The following is a 17,210-nucleotide window of genomic DNA, read 5'->3' as shown; positions in this document are numbered from 1 at the left end:
TAGTACTGCAAATAGAAAAATAAAACCCGGGGTTGGAGAGTAACCCAGGACCTCAGACATAGGCTATGCCCCACCCTAAGTAGGCCCATACACCCCCAGCCTTACCCTTGCATCCAAAATGTGTCTCTTGGCCCATCCTCCACACAGCCACAGTCCGGGCTTCTGGCAGAATGAAATGGTAGTGGTCCATTGTACAAGAAGCTCCCGCCTACCACGCTGTGCCCTGTGTGCTTCAGTCAGACCTGGTGAGACTGCAGAGCCAAAGACAAGACACTGAAGGGGCTGAGACTGGGCCATGTGTACACCAGAACACTCAGACCAAGGCATAGTGCCAACCGGTACAAACCAGGCATGGAGGTGCACACCTGTAATCCCAGATGGGGCCTGGAGGCAGGGTGATCAGTTGAGATCACCCTTGGCTGCATAGAGAGTTTGATGCTAGCCTGGCCTCGGGAGAGCCTGTCCCAGAGGTGGAAGGCACGGCTAGTACAAATCAATGAGGTTGACATGAGTAACACAAGGATCCTGGGAGTCTTAAAGGGGTTAAGCAGACAGCCTGAGCGGCTTGAGTTGGCCCCAAAGCTGCAAATGAGGCAAGCTGGGGCCTCCATTGGCTTCTCAGGTGTAAGAAAGACCCTCTATACTGCACTGCTGCCTCAGAGCATCAGGACTTTCTCTTAAGCTGCTGATCCACCTCACTCCTAAAGGACCATGGCCCCCAGCCTTGGTACTGTAGGTCACTTCCCACTGAGAATCCATCCCTGGCCAGCCACATCCGGGTTGTAGGACTCTGTGCAGACAAAGGAACCAGGCCAGGGGAGAGGTGCTGTAACTCCATAGCCAGACAAGCGTTTTGTACTTTTCATGTGGCAAAGAAGAATGGTCTTTCAGGTGTGAGGGGTGTAGGGTGCAGAAACGGTTGCTGTTGGGGCCAGTGTGGGAAAGGTGGTAGGTAGTTCAGCTGAGTGCAGAAGCTGAGGTGGGGCTTGTGCTTAGGGCCGCATATACTGCCCTGAGGACAAGGAACCCGAGAACCCTAGTCCATAGCGCCCCAGTTTGCTGTCTAGTGACAGTCCAGGAAGCAGAGTTCTGGGGTGCATTTCCTGGCCAGTGCCTCCCCCGACCCCCTGCCAAGTGAAACTTAGGGCACGGCCTCTGCTTTCCACAGAAATGCCCCTCTGTTTGGCCTTACCCTTTGTCCAGTTGGGACATAAAATCTTCACGGAGCAACCAGCTCCGGGAATGGCCCCTCATGCACAGTCACCAGATTCTCAGCTCCGATGGCTACAGGATGACTGCCCACCAGGGAATGGGACGCTGCGGTCAACGGCTGGTGACCCCGCCCTGTAGCTTTGTTACCCTGTCACCTGGCTTTCCCCTTCCCTCAGAGAAAAGCAGTTTGGCTGCACTTGCTCTCAAGGAAGTTGAGTGGGGCATTTTGTAATGATGCCCTTAAAGACCGCAGTGTGGTGGCCCCAGAAAGTGGTCACCATCTGGGCCACAAGCCATTTTTACTCAGCTCTCCTTCCTAGCCTACCTAGCCTGTGCCACTAAGCTTGGGACAGTTTCTGAGACTGTGAGCCCTGAGTGCTTGCTTAGGCGGACCAGTGGGCATAGAGTTAGGCAGCAGTGTGCCTGGTTGGCTGGTGGAATTATGTCCCCACCACTCATGGCCAGAAGCTACCAAATGAAGCTGGCAGTCTCCAGGGCTTTTCAAGGACGTGGAATACAAATAAAATCCTGGGGTCAGTGGAATTGCTCAACAAGCGGGGACACCTGCTGCCAAACCTGAGTTCAGTCCCCTAAAACTCAGGTGGTGCATGAGAAACTCCCAAAGCTTATCCTCTGACTTCCATACACATGGCACACATACCCAATAAATAAATAAATAAACATTAGAAAAGTGTATCAAATAATGTCTGATTACTCCTGAGCATACAAGGTTTTGCCCAATTCCTAGATACATGAGGTATATGAAAGTTTACCCAGTACAGAACATGACAGTGACAAGAACCAGGTCCCCGTGCAGATGTCCTTGGGCTACTGGCCCTTCTTGTCTGAGTCCCTTGAACTCACTCATCCAAGCCAGCTAGCTCTGAGCTTGTGGCTGTCTCCTTCAGCTCTGGAAGCACACACCCCACCCTGAAGCTCTCCCCTTACCTTCCTTTCTGAATTCCTGGAAATAGCTCCATGCCTCGGATCGCATGCTGCCTTTGCCCCATGGAGGGTAGGGTGCAGGGAGATGACTCAGTGGCCTGGATCCCCTCCAGGCATATTCCCTGGTCAAGATTAATGGGAAAGCAAAATGGCATAACTGCTATTGGGGTTGGGGTAGGGGATCTGATGACATCTATCAAATTAGCAAGGCAGTGCCCTCAACCCAGGAACTGTCTCCGGGAGTTTCTCTGCCATTGATAGCGAAGGTGCCATTGAAAGGCTGGAAACTCCAGTGGTTATCAGAGAAGACAAGACAGGACAGCACCTCCACATGATGGACTAGGACCACCTTCAGAAATGAGGGAGCTTTCCGGGGCTGGCAGTCATGATCCCTAGACTATGTTAATTGAGAGAGGGAGATGTAAAGTCACAGGGTACCCTGGACACCCTGAGGATGGCAGGAGAGTCCGTAGTCATTGTGAAGGAGGACAGCCTCACCATCAGCAGGGCGTGAGAATGAGCTGCATCCTGGGGCTCCAGGCAGAGGAGGACGCTCAGTATGCAGAAGGCCTCTGGATATGGAACCTGAAGAGAGGCCTGGTCATGCAGTGTTGCTAAGATGCTGGGGTCATAGGAAGAGAAAATCTGCCTGTGCCAAACCTCCCACCACTCTATAACTTGGTCAAGAGCCAAGTCCACTCTGCAAAAATACAAATGATGCCAGGTGGGTTCATGGAAAGGCACGAGAGGCAAAAGGAGAGAGGGGCTGGATCAAGATTCAGCAGCTGACCCTCAGGTAGCCCTCAGGGCTAAAGGGGCCTAAAGGGCCCCAAAGGCATCCCCAACCCCAATGCATATCTGGGTTTCCTTCAAGCCCTACCCTAGACTGCTGTGGTTTCCTCCTGGCGCCTCTGGTCTTTGATAGCAGTGACTCCCCCCCATGCTGCACTAATGGCTCAGCCTGGGGCCCCAGGGACCTTCCCTGCCCCTCCAGACTGCTCTGCTGGCCCCCCAGCCCCCCTCATGCTGAAACCTAATCCTCTGCAGCAGCTTTAGCTCAGTCTTGCTCTGCAGCCCCTGCCTGCCACTACCTCCTGCGCCCTACCTGGTCTTTACTGCAGAGCTGTAGCCCCACGAAGCCAACGCCTGTTCTGGGGAAGGCAGAGCTGGACCGAAGTTCTCCTCATCCTGTCCTACCAGGCCAGTACTTTCACCTCTCAGTCTTGGCTCCTCCCTTCTCTCCACCTTTCTTCTCCTTTTTTCCCCTGCCTAGTCCTCTGCTAAGCCACCTGAATCCTATCTCAGCCCCCACCCCCCTCCGTTAGCCCTACAAAACAGCCTGTCACTCCTTGGAAGCCCTGTACCCAGTCAGCAGACCCCTCCCTGGGCTCCAGCTATGAAACCCCCCTCCGGACTGGAGGAGGCCCCGAGGCGACAGGCCTCAGACATCCGGGTGTTTGCCAGCAGCTGTACGATGCATGGTCTGGGCCATGTCTTTGGCCCCGGAGGCCTGACCCTGCGCCGTGGGATGTGGGCCACAGCTGTGCTCCTGTCGCTGGCGGCCTTCCTCTACCAGGTGGCCGAGCGGGTGCGCTACTATGGGGAGTTCCATCATAAGACCACCTTAGATGAGCGTGAGAGCCACCAGCTTACCTTTCCAGCCGTCACTCTGTGTAACATCAACCCACTGCGTCGCTCACGCCTCACACCCAATGACTTGCACTGGGCCGGAACAGCGCTTCTGGGCCTGGACCCTGCGGAACATGCCGCCTACCTTCGTGCCCTGGGCCAGCCCCCTGCACCGCCTGGCTTCATGCCCAGTCCCACCTTTGACATGGTACAACTCTACGCCAGAGCCGGCCACTCCCTTGAGGACATGTTGCTGGACTGCCGCTACCGTGGCCAGCCTTGTGGGCCTGAGAACTTCACAGTGGTGAGCCAGTGGCCCTAAGACTCCTACTCAGGGACCACACTCTTCAGCCTTGTCAGCCCGTGTCCCCACAACAGGAAACCACCATAACACCCCTGCCTGAATAGCCCTTCCTTCCTGCTGGCCGCAGGCCCTCCATCCAAGCCGTTCTGTCTAGTCCAGCTGCTTCTGGAGGCTCTCTTCATCTCAGTTAGACATGTGTGCACCTGGCCATGCCTCTCAGCAAGGACGCTGACCCAAGGAAGCTGCAGGGTCAAGGGCTAGTTGGTGAATACACTGCTCCTAGGGTAGAATGCAGTCCCCTGCGACTATTCTGTCTTGCAGGAGAGGACTTCCTTTCCTCCTCCTCATCTGAATTTTGCCACCCCAAAGGATAGATCTATTTTCTTTGGTTTCAATTACCCCCATAGGCTTCTGGCTTTGTCAAGAGGCAGAGGAGTTGCCCTGAGGCAGGAGGCTTCCCCACTCCACAGAGCCACATGAGGCTAAGGACACTGAGATGTGGGCTTCAGAGTTCCTTCAAGGAGGGTGGGAGAACTTGCTTTGCCGCATGAGATCCAGTCTCAAAAATTCCAAAACATAAAACAAGCGTGGTGGTGTATACCTTTAATCTCAGAACCTGGGGAACAGAGGCAGGAGGATCCCCATGAGTTTGTGGCCAGCCTCCTCTACATAGTGTAACAAGTTTTAGGACTACATAAAGAAACCCTGTCTCAAAAAGAAAATCTTAAGAAAATTAGGACGAGCCTTTAATCAACGCACACATTTAATCCCAGTAGTTGGAAGGCAGAGGCAGAGGCAGAGGCAGGCAGATCTTTTTGAGTTTAAGGCCTTCCTGGTCTACAGAGTAAGTTGCAGAACAGCCAGAACTGTTACACAGAGAAACTCTCTCTCTCTCTCTCTCTCTCTCTCATACACACACACAAAGAAGAAGGAAGGAAGGAAGGAAGGAAGGAAGGAAGGAAGGAAGGAAGGAAGGAAAGAAGGAAGGAAAATTAGTTGGACAGGGTGGAAATTCAGCTAGGTCACCTAGACTTAGCCACCTAGGTTCCCCCTAGGAATGTAGGCAACACATCCAAGATCTATTGAACTTGGACTTCCGCTTCCAGGAAGTGGGAGGATTTCTCACTGGGTGTGATGGTTCATTCCTGTAATCTTGGCACTTGGTATTCGGATGCAGGAGAATCAGGAGCTCAAGGCCATCTCGGCTACACACGGAGCAGCAGACAAGCCCAGGCTGCATCAGAACTTGTCTCAAGCCCTGCCCCACCCCCCACCACCACATCAAAACCCCAAACGACAGAGAGAAGGGGCTCAAGGAGGGGAGTGGTCCCATTCCCAAGGGCTTGCTTCAGAGAGGAACCGCCCCTTTCTGCCCCCAGATCTTCACTCGAATGGGGCAATGCTACACCTTCAACTCCGGTGCCCAGGGGGCAGAGCTGCTCACCACTCCAAAGGGTGGTGCTGGCAATGGGTTGGAGGTTATGCTGGACGTACAACAGGAGGAGTATCTGCCCATCTGGAAGGACATGGGTGAGGGGCACAGGGTCGTTTGCCTGTGAGGAGGGATGGGGGTGGAAGCTTGCACGAGGCTGGGAAATCTCAGAGACGGTGGGAAGGAGAGGAGGCAGATGCATAGAGAGCAGCCCCAAAGCATGTCTTTTTGTGAGAAGAGGCAGGGTTGGCTCTTCCAAATCCTGAGGAGAGGAGCCGCTAAGGGAGTCTCTCCTGGGAGTGGAGTGCCTGGAGCCTTAAAGGTCCCTCCCCGCAGAAGAGACCCCGTTTGAAGTGGGGATCCGAGTGCAGATCCACAGCCAGGAGGAGCCCCCTGCCATTGACCAGCTGGGCTTTGGGGCAGCCCCAGGCCACCAGACTTTTGTGTCCTGCCAGCAGCAGCAAGTATTTTGGTTCATTTCTCTGTGCCCCTCACCCGCCCCAAGCTCCTACCCTTCCCCAAAAGACCCTCAGACCCCAAGCCACGGTGCCTCAGCCTGTCCTTGGGTCCCTCTCCCCAGCAGCTCTCAGTAACCGTGTCCCCTAACAGCTGAGCTTCCTGCCTCCGCCCTGGGGCGACTGTAATACTGCATCTGTGGATCCCGACTTTGATCCGGAGCCCTCTGATCCCATGGGTTCCCCTAGCCCCAGCCCCAGCCCTCCTTATAGCTTAATAGGGTGTCGCCTGGCCTGTGAAACCCGCTATGTGGCTCGGAAGTGTGGATGTCGCATGATGCATATGCCTGGTAAGGGACTGGGGTCTGTTCAAAGTAGGGAATGGGGATCCCCTAGGGGGCGCTCTCGGGCTCCCGGACTGTTCTGGTCTTCCTCTCCTAGGAAGCTCGCCAGTGTGCAGCCCCCAGCAGTACAAGGACTGTGCCAGCCCAGCTCTGGGTAAGGCACATCTCTTCAACTTCCCTGTGCCCATCCACTCGGCCGTTGATCCCAACCTTCCAGCCAAGTGGTCCTTATCCCTGCTTTGCGGCCTGCAGACGCCATGCTGCGAAAGGACACGTGTGTCTGTCCCAACCCGTGCGCCACTACGCGCTATGCCAAGGAGCTCTCCATGGTGCGGATTCCCAGCCGCGCTTCAGCTCGCTACCTGGCCCGGAAATACAACCGCAGCGAGACCTATATCACGTGAGCGGGGGAGAGTACCAAGGCTGGAGGCCCTGTCCCTGAGTGGAGGGGCTCCTAGCAGGGTCATTCTGCATGCAGCCCAGGCTGGATTCATGTCCACATCATAACGGGGTCTGGGACTCTGGGCAAACTGCTTCAACTTTCTGACTTGGGGGAACGGGACTAACCCAAGGTTCTTGAAAGGGGCCAGAATGGCCACACCTACTTCCAGCTGGCACCAGGTGGTGTCCAGGAAGCAGTTCTGGCTTCTTTTCCTCCAGGGAGAACGTACTGGTTCTGGATATCTTCTTTGAAGCCCTCAACTATGAGACAGTGGAGCAAAAGGCGGCCTATGAAGTGTCGGAGCTGCTGGGTGTGTAGGGAGTGCCTGGGTCTGCAGAGGTGTGGACAGGGCAGGCGACTGTGAGCTGACAACACTCTGCCTCCACAGGAGACATTGGGGGACAGATGGGACTGTTTATTGGAGCCAGCCTGCTTACCATCCTTGAGATCCTCGACTACCTCTGTGAGGTGGGACAGAACCCAGACACGACACGGGGAGGGATCAGGCCACAGTGTCCAGGGAAGTAGATGTTGGCCACCCACTCTTGCCACTTGCCCCCAGGTTTTCCAAGACAGAGTCCTGGGTTATTTCTGGAACAGAAGGAGCTCTCAAAGGCGCTCTGGCAGTACTCTGGTAACAGCCCCTTTTCCCCCTCCCACCCCTAGCATTATAGCCCTCACTCCAAACCTTACACATTTGGCCTAGGAGATACATATGTCAATCCTGGCTGGTCTCCACCTGACTCTCCATCTTCCCACAGCTTCAAGAAGGGCTGAATGGCCATCGAACACATGTTCCCCATCTCAGCCTGGGCCCCAGGTAATATGAAATATGCCCCATAGAGTCAAGAGACAGGGCAGCTCGAGAGGAGGGAGTTCGGATCCAGGGCAGACTAGGTGGAAGGGTCCTGTCCTAGTGCTGTGGCTTGTCCCATCAGGCCTCCTACCCCTCCCTGTGCTGTCACCAAGACACTCTCTGCCTCCCACCGTACGTGTTACCTCGTCACAAGGCTCTAGACTGCCAGGACTGCTTGGCTGCACTGTGACGTCTTGGACATGTCCAGCCTCGACATCTTTGCTGTCTTCACCCTAATAAAACTCGTGTACATGTGTCTCAGGTGTATGCCTTATCGATCAGACACTAGCAGAGTCAGGGACAGACCTCTACCCCATCCACTGGCCAGCTGGGACCCAGGCTGAACAATTCTGTTGGGGGTGGGGGCGGGGATAATTTTAAGAGATCAACCAGTTGTACCTTAGAGTTAATGAGCTTATCAAATCCATTTTTCTTTTAATTTTGTTTTTCTTGTGCAATGGGGACTGAGCGGAGGGCCTGGAGGACTCCACTATGTAAGCGTTTTCCCGTGGAAGTACATCCCCGTCACTTGTGTTCTTCTCAGGCAGGGTCTCAGATACTTCCAGCTTGGGTTGAACTGTGTTGCCAAAGATGATCTCGAACTCTTAGTCTTTCTGCTTCCACCTCCCAAAGGTTGAGATTATAGGCATATACCACCATGTTTGGCTTCCCAGCCCTTTTCATAGCTTGTTTATTTAGAAACACGGTCTTAACTAAGTTGTCAAGATCGCCCTGAACTCACTCTGCAGCCCACACAGGCCTTGCAGCTCTCTTGCCTCAGGCTACTTGGTAGCTTGGCATACAGGCCTGTACCACTAGATTCACCTCCTACCAACATCTAAGAAGGCAGAGCTTAGGTGTGATGACCCACAATTGGCATGGTCAGCAGGCATTCCCTGTACCAACGGTGTAGGTATGAGGCTCTAACTAGCTCAGCAAGAAGGTGGAAGTGGCAGGTTTACGCTAAAGGCTCTGGTCCATGGCAAGAACACAAGTTGCTGTCCTGCCTTGGAAGGTCATGCTACGGGAAAGTTCTTGCCTTGCCAACCTCTCAAGCAGGAGCTGACAGCCTGCTTGAGACAGTGGGCCTGAGAGCCCCCGCCCCGCCTTCCTCTTCCTGTCAGGAGGGCACCACTGGACCTCTGCCTCAGGTCCAGTTTCCTTCTTTCACTGCATCCCAAACACTGGAAAACTGGCAAACAGGAATTGGGAAGGGCTGCTATGGAAGAGACCCACACAGCTCTCAGTCTCTCCTGCCCCGGCCTACAGCTTCAAGTGTGAGAAAACAGATGGAAGGCTCTGTACAGGACAGAGATACCCACAGAGAGGTTTGGCCCATTCTCCCCATTCTGTCAAAGGCTCAACTCTGCACCCAGGGTATCTGGCCCTTCTGGGCAGAGAAGAAAAGTGTGCAGAAAGTATACAAGCCTGAGTATGAAAACAGGGCTGCCATGACACAATCAAAAGAATGGTGATCATGGTCTCCTGTACCTGGTCTCAGGACAGGTAAAGAGACAGAGTCAACAGTGAGCAGCTTGTTGAACAAACTGCAGGCTGAATCACAGAGCAGGGTCCCCAGCCACCCTTCAGAGCCACCCCACCACCATATCAGCAGACTGTGGGAAAGGAGCCAATTTATGAAATTAAATAAAGTCCATGGAGGGAGTGAAAACCGCAGGCCAGGGTCCCCCTACCCTGGCTGGATCCAGCACAGCTGGTGCTCAGCATCCCACACCCCACTTTTCCACCCTCCTGGGCGGGAGGGGAGGCTTAAATAGGCCAGGCCCCAGCCTGGCCACCAGGGGTCAGAGGGCCTACGGGGGACAGAAGTCAGAGAAGTAGGGGTGCTGCAAGGCCTCCTCTGCTGAGATGCGCTGCACAGGGTTACACTTCAATAGGTTCTGCAGGTGGGAAGAAAGGCAGAGGTGGGCTCAGACCAGGGTGGCCCACCATCTTTTTGTCCCTCCGGGCAAGCACCACAATCCCCAGTTTTTAGCCCTAAGCAGGCAAATGTCCCCATCTGCTTCTACCCCTCAGCACCTACCTGCAACAGGTCTCTCCCTGTGGCATTGAGCTTGGGTACGACATTCACCAAGGATGTTGTAGCTGGGTACATTGGGTAGGGCTGCAGAGGAGGGCCAGGCAGAGTCAGCTGGGTACGGAGCACAGAGTTGGAAAATAAAAGGGGCTTCTAACGAACCAAGACCTCCCATAGCCAGTCACACCTTATAGTCTGGCAGCTTGGTCATGGCTGGCCATTGCTCTTCAGTCGGTGTCCCTAGCAGTGTGTCCATGTGGTCAAGGGCCACTTGTGGGGAGAGTTATACTTCAGAGGCACGTGGCGGGGATTCCTCACTCCAACCTGCCCTTCTCTTACCTCATCTTGCTCTACCCCCAGTCCAGGCAGAGATGAACCCCATTTTTAGGGTGTTTACAGTGGCCAAGGAAAATCCAACCCCTAATGCTTGTGGTCCTAACAGAGCAGTCATTTTCCTCCAAGAACCCCTGTTCTTTCATCTTAAAGGTCTACTGCAACAACTTCTAACTCCCTCATCAGGTGTGCTAACCTTACAACAGACATCTCTTTCCAGTGACTCCATGAAAGGACAACGTGGAGAGCAAGCAATGGCTACCTCTCACCCCGCTCTAAGCTCCATACCCACTCCCTTTCTACAAAGAGGTGAAGGAGAGTGGGCTAAGGGCCCCGGAAGGATATCGAAAGATCCTCTTTAGCTGGTCATCCACATCATTGCCAGGGAAGAGAGGCCGCCCTGCATTAGCCAGCTCTAAGGAAAAAAACAAGGATAAAACAGTACATGAAGGATCTGTCATTCTGAGGTGCCCATGTTTTCCAGCCCTAGCCCCAAGAGCCCCTCTCCCTTCCCTCACAAGAGGTCCTCTAGACCCTATTTGTTAACCCAACTGGGAAAGAAAAGTGCCTCTTCGGAACCCCAATGTGTCACCTGCAAAGATGCAGCCGGCTGACCACATGTCGATGGACGTGGAGTACAGCTTGGCCCCAAAGAGGACATCCGGTGGGCGGTACCACAGCGTGACCACCTGGAGAAGACCCCACCCACAGGGACCCCCCCTCCCACTTAGACAGCTGGAAGGAGGTCCAGGAGGAGGCTCAGGGAGCAGAGGAGACAATGTAGTATAGAGAAGCCACCAGGGGACTCCCTCCCTTCAACTTGATAGGCCACTTCCCAGGCTCACCTCAGCAGAGTAGCAGCGGACTGGGATACCAAAGGCTCGGGCCAGGCCAAAATCAGCCAATTTCAACTCCCCATTCTGAGGGGGGGATAGACAAAGGGGACATGGAGAAGGACTTTTAAATGGTTCAGGGCAGGCTCCAGCTCCCTCATCCTGTCCCTCGATGCTCCCCATCCCTGGCTCCAGCTTCTGTGTTCTCACTCCCTCTTCCCAGAGCAATACCCTGTTTATGAGCAGGTTCTGGGGCTTCAGGTCCCTATGCAGCACGTTGCGGCTGTGACAGAATCCCAGGCCTTTCAGCAGCTGGAAGAGGAATGACTGGGAAAAGGTAAGGAAGAGGAAGTCAGACCTGATGTGTCCTATAGCCCATGTGACCTGCAGCAAGCGGAGACGTCCATCCAATTACCCTGTATTTGTATCTCTCTTTCTCTCTCTCTCTCTCTCTCTCTCTCTCTCTCTCTCACACACACACACGCGCCAAAAGAAAGGGTCGGGTCCCCTGGAACTGGAGTTAGAGGCAGTTGTGAACCACCCAATGTGAATACTGGGAACGGAATCTTCTGCACAAACAAGTGTTCTTAACAGCTGAGCTATCTTTCAGCCTCTCTTCTAGTTATTTCTGAGACTCTGTTTTGCAGGCACTAAGTAGTAGAGGTACAACAGTAACCAAATTGTCCTTGCTCTTCATCTTTCTGGACTGATAGGTTGGTGGGCCTTCCTGCATTCCCAGTCCATGCTGGTCTCCCCTACATGGCTGCAATTGAGCACATACACTATGACCATCAACACAAATACAAAGTACTCAGGACCTGATTCCCCTAGAACTCAGGCAAAGGCCCTTGATCTTGGGCCTAGAACAGGGACTCATAGCAAAACCTTTAGCAAATATTTATTTCGTTGACTTTTCTCTCTCTCTCTCTTAAGATTTACTTTATTTGTAAATTATGCATGTATGCATGTGCCCTTGGAGGACAGAAGAGGGGACTGGATCCCCAGGACCTGGAGTTACAGGTGGTTGTGAGCCATCTCAGATGGGTTCTGGGAACTGAAATCACAACATCTGCAAGAGTAATGTGTGTTAACTGCTGAGCCATCTCTCTAATCCTTTTTTGTTTTGTTTTTGCTTTGATATTTGAGACAAGGCCCTCCTACATAGCTCAGGCAGGTCTTGATCTTGAGATCTTCCTGCCTCAGCCTTCTGACTGCTAAAGTTAGAAGTATGGGCCACTATGAAGGGCTGGTATTTGATTTTTCTCATAGCTCTCATCTCTGAGGTACAAATGACATCACTGAAATCAGATACTGTACAAGTCAAAAAGGACCAAATAAAAATGTTCGCCAAGACTAGTAGTCCTTGGAGAGCAGAAACACGGTTCCTCTGGTACCCTAGGACCCCAACCTGGCACTCAAGAAGTGCTGATACTTGATATGGGCACCCCCAAGCTCCACAGATAACTAGACACCCCTCCCCTCACCTTCACAATCTCAGGGTCCAGGTCACCATTGCAGCTGTCAAAATATTTCTTCAGGTCCTAAATAGGGATGGTGGTGAGGAGAAGAGGGCAAGTTCAACCTTAGTCGGGACTTCTATACCCTCCCATGACTACTTCCCCACAAGCTCCTCTTTCACCTGATCACAGAACTCAAAAACCAGTGTCAGCTTCTTGTCACTATGCAGGACATCATGAAGCCTAGGGAGAATGAAAGGCTTAGTCAGACCTCCAGATTGGCCTCTAACATCCCAATACCTGCTCAGTCTCAAGAGGATGCTCTACCTCCTGCAACAGACCTCACCTGACAATGTTTTTGTGCTTAAGTTCTTTGAGTAGGCAGATCTCCCGGAGGGCTGAACTTGGCACGCCCTACAATATGCGAGGGGATAGTAGTCACAGAATGCCCAAGATAGGCTTTATACCCCCCTCCCTAACCCCAGTCCTACCTCATCGTCATCATCCAGTCTGACACGCTTCAGAGCCACAATCTCATGGGTTTCTCGGTTTTTGGCCTTGAACACAGTTCCATAGGTGCCTAGGGGAAGGTCAGGGTTGAGGGAGAGGATCCTTCTCAACATTTTAGTGTGTAAGGGCAAGTTTTCAGGGTGAAGGCCAGATGTGGAGTAGTTTTGTGAATGAGGATGCCAAGGAGAAGGTGCCTAAAAAGCTCAAGGTTTCAGCTGCAGGGAGAATCTGCTGTAAGCTCGGGGGATGGGAGGTAGGGTCGGGAAGTAGCGTGGAGTCATCTAGGAGATGAATGAAGGCCTGCAAAAATGTTAAGGTTGGAGGTTCTGCAATGAATTGAAGCAGGGGTTCCAGGTGAGGTTTGCAAGTGATGCTGAGGCTAGGGGCCAGAAATGCAGGAAGTGCCGCGGTTGGGAAGACCGGTCCACAGAGACTGCTAAGACTAAGAGCAAGAGTTTGCCGCAGATGCTAACACAGAGAGGAGGGTTGGTTTCTGCACCGAGTGTTGGGCTCAGCGGCCAGGGCTTTTGCCCAGTGCTGAGATCGGAGCCTGCAGGTATAGCTGGCGGTAAGGGAGCTGGGACTGCAAGCAGGGTCCTCAGAAAAGGACCTTGCAGGAACATCTCGTGGTTCCATTACCTTCCCCAATCTTCTCCAGTTTCTCGTATTTCTGCATCGCAGCGGCCGCGGGGACCCCTGCGGGCCCTCGGTTCTAAGACTCCCGGCCCCGGCGTTGCAGAGGAGGTGGTACCCACAGCCCCAGCCCCGCCCACCCGCTCTCCACGCAGGGACGTCTGGGACTTGTAGTCCCGGGGTGGCCATGTTTCTTAAGAATGCCCGTGGCGGAGAACATGAGGACTACAAAGTCCAACAGGCCGCGCTCGGGCTCTCTGCAGAGATCGACTCCCAGGACTCGTTTCCACCGCGAAGGCAAACCTTAAACTTCAACTCCCAGGAAGCAACGCGTGTCCGCTTTTCGGGCGTCTCCGCCAAGCAGCGGAGCCTCCCAGTGTGCCCCGCTCTTGTTATTATTCCTTTTCTGTGCCCACAGCCTTCCAGAAAAGGGCCGCGCCGGGACTACGCGTTCCAGAATACATTGAGGGTGGGGGTGGGGCGCTCTCTTCTTGAAGTTTGCGTTTTGTCGGCCTAGATCCCGGCAGCTGTTGGCTGGGCTCTGACCTGGTTGGGTGCATTGGGTCGCCAGCGACCTCCTGACAGCTTCGGCACTAGTTCTCACCTCTCCCTAGGCCACTTGGTGATCCCAGGACTGGTTGGGGAATGATTCTGAGCGATGTCTTACTGCTGATGACCTCACAGGGAACAGCTGACCACAGGGCTGGGCAACGAGACAGGTGTGCCCCGTTAGAGGCTGGATTTGAGTGGAGGGACACACGCCAGAGACCCCTCTTTCTGCTGGGCCCATTTTATCGTCTTGAAATCCACCGGACTCCAGCGGTTCCACTTTGACATGCCGAGGCCAGCTGACTGGAGCCTGGGTATCCCCCAGATCCCAGTCTTCACAGCAGGCCCCCTGGAGTCAGCCAGGGTGTGGCCCACGAGGACTAGCAGGTCAGTTACTTCCCTTAACAGACAAGACCACAGACAGATGCTACAAGCAAGCAGCCTTTACCTCACCCTATAAAGGAGTTGATTATAGATTTTCTTGCACTGCTCTCTAATTGTCTCATGATTGCATTCTTGAGGGCTGTGAACCGGGCGAAAACGGCCCCAAACAGCATTCCTCAGCGCCGGAACCAGAGTAGGTGCTAACCATTTTTTGATTAACTCACTTAAATCTGAGCCGCTTTTGCATAAACAATATTGTGATTTGCCCACGTGGCAGACTGGAGACGCATAAACTGCGTTCTTTATCTGAAATCATTGATAATTTAGTTGAAAAAAACCAAGATGACACGGAAAGGTCTTTAAAATAGAGGTGTCGGCTATGAATAAGGTTCCATCCAGCCGCGGAGGAGGTCTAGAGAAAGTGAGGCATCCTCAACAAGTTGTCCTGTTTTCCATCAGTTCAGGGTCACACTACCCAACTCCAGCGTCATTGCCCCTCACGTTCGCGTGCCAATCCGTTCTCTCAGGCAGACACCGGGGCTTTCTTGGAGGCAGTGAGGTTATGTGGGCGGTGTCCTTGAAGAGCCTTAACGCCAGAGAATCTGTAGCTCAACTCCCTGCGCCTCAGTTTCCTGGCCATACTCCACGCCCTCGATCCCTAACGTGAAGCTGGCTTCTTTCCTCCCAGAGGTGGCTCACTCGAGCCGAGAGAAGGCGTCCTCGGAGCCTCGCCTGGCGTGTGTGTGTTTGGGGGAGGGGGGGAAGGACAGCCGGGGAGCCGCGCCAGCGGTGTCGGGCTGTGCCTGGGAGCGCGCCCCCGCTGCGGAGTCTCAGCGCCCGCTCGCAGCCTCTCAGCTAGCCGCGCCGGGGGCGCGCACGGCGCGCTGCGGGGGGCGCGCACGCAGGAGGCTGGCCTGCCCGCAGCGCGGGGGAAAGTTGAGTTGGGAGAAGTTGGGAGCGGCGGGGGCGCGCCCCGGGGTGGGCACCGGGAAATCGTCGGGAGCGCGCGAGGGTTCCGGAGGATCAGGGGAGACCCGGAGACCCCCGGGACACGAAATCCAGAGCTAGCGGGTAAGCAGATAGGTGGCGGAGGGGGAGGGCCGCGGAGGAAGGGGGGGGCACTGGAGACTCGGGCGCCGAGGGAGTGGAAGTGGAGGAAAGGGCGGGGACTGGGGCTCAGGGAGCGAGGTCTTAGGGAGAAGGATGGGGAGGCCAGTGGGAGTACGGGTCCGAATCGAGATTCCGGGGTCCGCCTCTTAAGAGTTACCTAAAGCTAAGGTGCCGCGCCCCCTGCCACCAGGAGGGGGTAGTCTCAGAGAGCTGCTGCCTTCAGCTCGCGCTTCTACTCCCGGGCAGGTTCCAAACGACCCTCTGCTCCAGAAACTCTCCAGTTTGGGTATTCCCCGGGAGCGCATTCCCCCCGGATCTCGGCATTAGGAGGTGGAACCGTGAAAGGGGGTTGGCGGGTCAGGTCAGGACAAGAGGTCAGACAGAAGGGGGAGCATCTGGGTGAGAATGGGAAAGACCTAAAGTTTTGAGTCCTAGGGTCTGCCTTCTCTGTGTAGAGAACTCCTTGCTGGATGTGGAGGAAGCGCTGCCTCAAATCTGGGTCCACTTTATCAAATTCTCTCCGCCCCGACCTGCCCCACAGCCAAGAGCTGTGGAATGTACCAATTCACTTGGGGAATGGTTAATGCCCAAGTGGGGGTCCAGAGTGCTAATCCCTTGGGCTGGGGGAGAGATGCTAATCCTTCGGGCCCGTCGGGGCTGGTCCGGGGAATGTGCCCCCACTAGGATTATCGGCACCAACGCTGTGGACAGAAGCTGCTTTGTATTCTACGACAGCAGGGGAGAGGTGGGGGCGAATGGGTAGAGGGAGGAGGGCTTGGTGGAGGAGCACACTGAGGGCCAAGCCTGGAGGTGGGAGTGAGCACCTGCAGGTGGTCAGGACAGATTCCTATACCCCTTCTAGACCAGGTCCCCTCCCTGGCACCTCTCCCCCACACTGATGACGGGGCCCTGGCTGAAGGCCTGCTGAGGGGGGGAGGTGGAAAGAGCAGTCAGCTGAGTTGGAGTTCTTGCCAGGAATGTGTGGCCCAGACTCCCCACCCTGGGCTGATCCCCCCCAGACCTCCATTATTTGAACCTACTCTAGCCCATCTCATTGCAAAGATAGCCAGAAGTCAGGCAACCCCACCTCCTAGCAGCACTTGAGCAGCTTAGTTGCCTTTAGAGCCTTGGGTGGTGCCTTCACTGTGAATGGGTACCCCGGTTTTGCATTGGTTTCGTTCCCTCCACCCCCATCACAGAACTCACAACCTACAGTCACCATCAGGAGGGCTGCCCTGCCACTCAGATTTTCCTGGCCCAGGGCTAGGGAGGGAAGGGAGAGAGACAGCCCCTCAGGGTTTCTGTGCCCACCCCCTTGACTGTGTCACGTGCCCCTCCCCCATTATAAGCCTGTTGCCCAGCTCATTCGTTCCTCCTCCTGAGTAAGTGGTGCTGGGTTCCTGTTCTGCACTGGGGAGCCTGCTTCTGACCTATGTCTAGGGGTGGTAGTGCGGCTGGCCTGCCTGCCTTGTGGGGGCGTCCCGTCTATACTTGCAGGCCCCCTGCTTTTCCTTGGGTTCTCTCCAAAGTTCTTTCTGGTCCTTCTCCTTTCTGTTTGGGAAGCCAGCCGCCCTGGCCTCCACACCCCTCTTACTCTGCGGGGTGTCTCACTCCCCACCACACCCCTTTCTGGTCTCAGGCTACCTCCAGAGGCTCCTGGTTCCTGTTCCTGTCTGGCCCTTCACTCCGGATCCTTCTGTTCTTTATCATTCCCTCCCTCATCTCTTCTGCTTTCTTTCCAGGA

General features: G+C 54.6%; 2 protein-coding genes across 3 annotated transcripts; one reads left to right on the top strand and one right to left on the bottom strand.

The window, feature by feature from the left end:
* The first annotated feature begins 3,275 nt into the window (after positions 1-3,275).
* Asic3 (acid sensing ion channel subunit 3) lies at positions 3,276-7,875 on the top strand. Of its 2 annotated transcripts, XM_021659339.1 has the most exons (11): positions 3,276-4,090; positions 5,470-5,620; positions 5,859-5,986; positions 6,132-6,327; positions 6,419-6,475; positions 6,574-6,721; positions 6,982-7,073; positions 7,152-7,231; positions 7,326-7,397; positions 7,525-7,583; positions 7,702-7,875. In XM_021659339.1, the coding sequence occupies exons 1-11, from the start codon at positions 3,554-3,556 to the stop codon at positions 7,778-7,780; spliced, it is 1,599 nt and encodes a 532-aa protein (XP_021515014.1). In that variant the 5' UTR covers positions 3,276-3,553; the 3' UTR covers positions 7,781-7,875. The 2 variants fall into 2 exon arrangements, with proteins under 2 accessions (XP_021515014.1, XP_021515015.1); XM_021659340.2 differs by lacking the exon at positions 7,525-7,583 and having other exon boundaries at positions 3,554-4,090.
* A 1,361-nt stretch (positions 7,876-9,236) lies between these two features.
* On the bottom strand, positions 9,237-13,578 carry Cdk5 (cyclin dependent kinase 5). The gene is made up of 12 exons (XM_021659342.2): positions 13,430-13,578; positions 12,772-12,860; positions 12,627-12,694; positions 12,463-12,523; positions 12,308-12,364; positions 11,055-11,150; positions 10,836-10,910; positions 10,583-10,679; positions 10,336-10,405; positions 9,845-9,905; positions 9,664-9,744; positions 9,237-9,520 (listed from the first exon to the last, which is right to left on the bottom strand). The coding sequence occupies exons 1-12, from the start codon at positions 13,464-13,466 to the stop codon at positions 9,434-9,436; spliced, it is 879 nt and encodes a 292-aa protein (XP_021515017.1). The 5' UTR covers positions 13,467-13,578; the 3' UTR covers positions 9,237-9,433.
* Positions 13,579-17,210: the final 3,632 nt, after the last annotated feature.

Source organism: Meriones unguiculatus, chromosome 21 (genome assembly GCF_030254825.1).
Source record: "Meriones unguiculatus strain TT.TT164.6M chromosome 21, Bangor_MerUng_6.1, whole genome shotgun sequence".
Taxonomy (NCBI): domain Eukaryota; kingdom Metazoa; phylum Chordata; class Mammalia; order Rodentia; family Muridae; genus Meriones; species Meriones unguiculatus.
This window is presented reverse-complemented; position numbering and strand designations above follow the sequence as displayed.

Coding starts and splice junctions, on each gene's coding strand:
- Cdk5 (XM_021659342.2), bottom strand. CDS start 13,466: ATGCAGAAATACGAGAAACTGGAGAAGATTGGGGAAG. Junction 12,365..12,462: donor TTTTTGAGTTCTGTGATCAG/GTGAAAGAGGAG, acceptor ATCCCTATTTAG/GACCTGAAGAAATATTTTGA. Junction 11,151..12,307: donor TGGACCCTGAGATTGTGAAG/GTGAGGGGAGGG, acceptor ACCTTTTCCCAG/TCATTCCTCTTCCAGCTGCT.
- Asic3 (XM_021659339.1), top strand. CDS start 3,554: ATGAAACCCCCCTCCGGACTGGAGGAGGCCCCGAGGCGACAGGCCTCA. Junction 5,621..5,858: donor GCCCATCTGGAAGGACATGG/GTGAGGGGCACA, acceptor CCCTCCCCGCAG/AAGAGACCCCGTTTGAAGTG. Junction 5,987..6,131: donor TGTCCTGCCAGCAGCAGCAA/GTATTTTGGTTC, acceptor GTCCCCTAACAG/CTGAGCTTCCTGCCTCCGCC.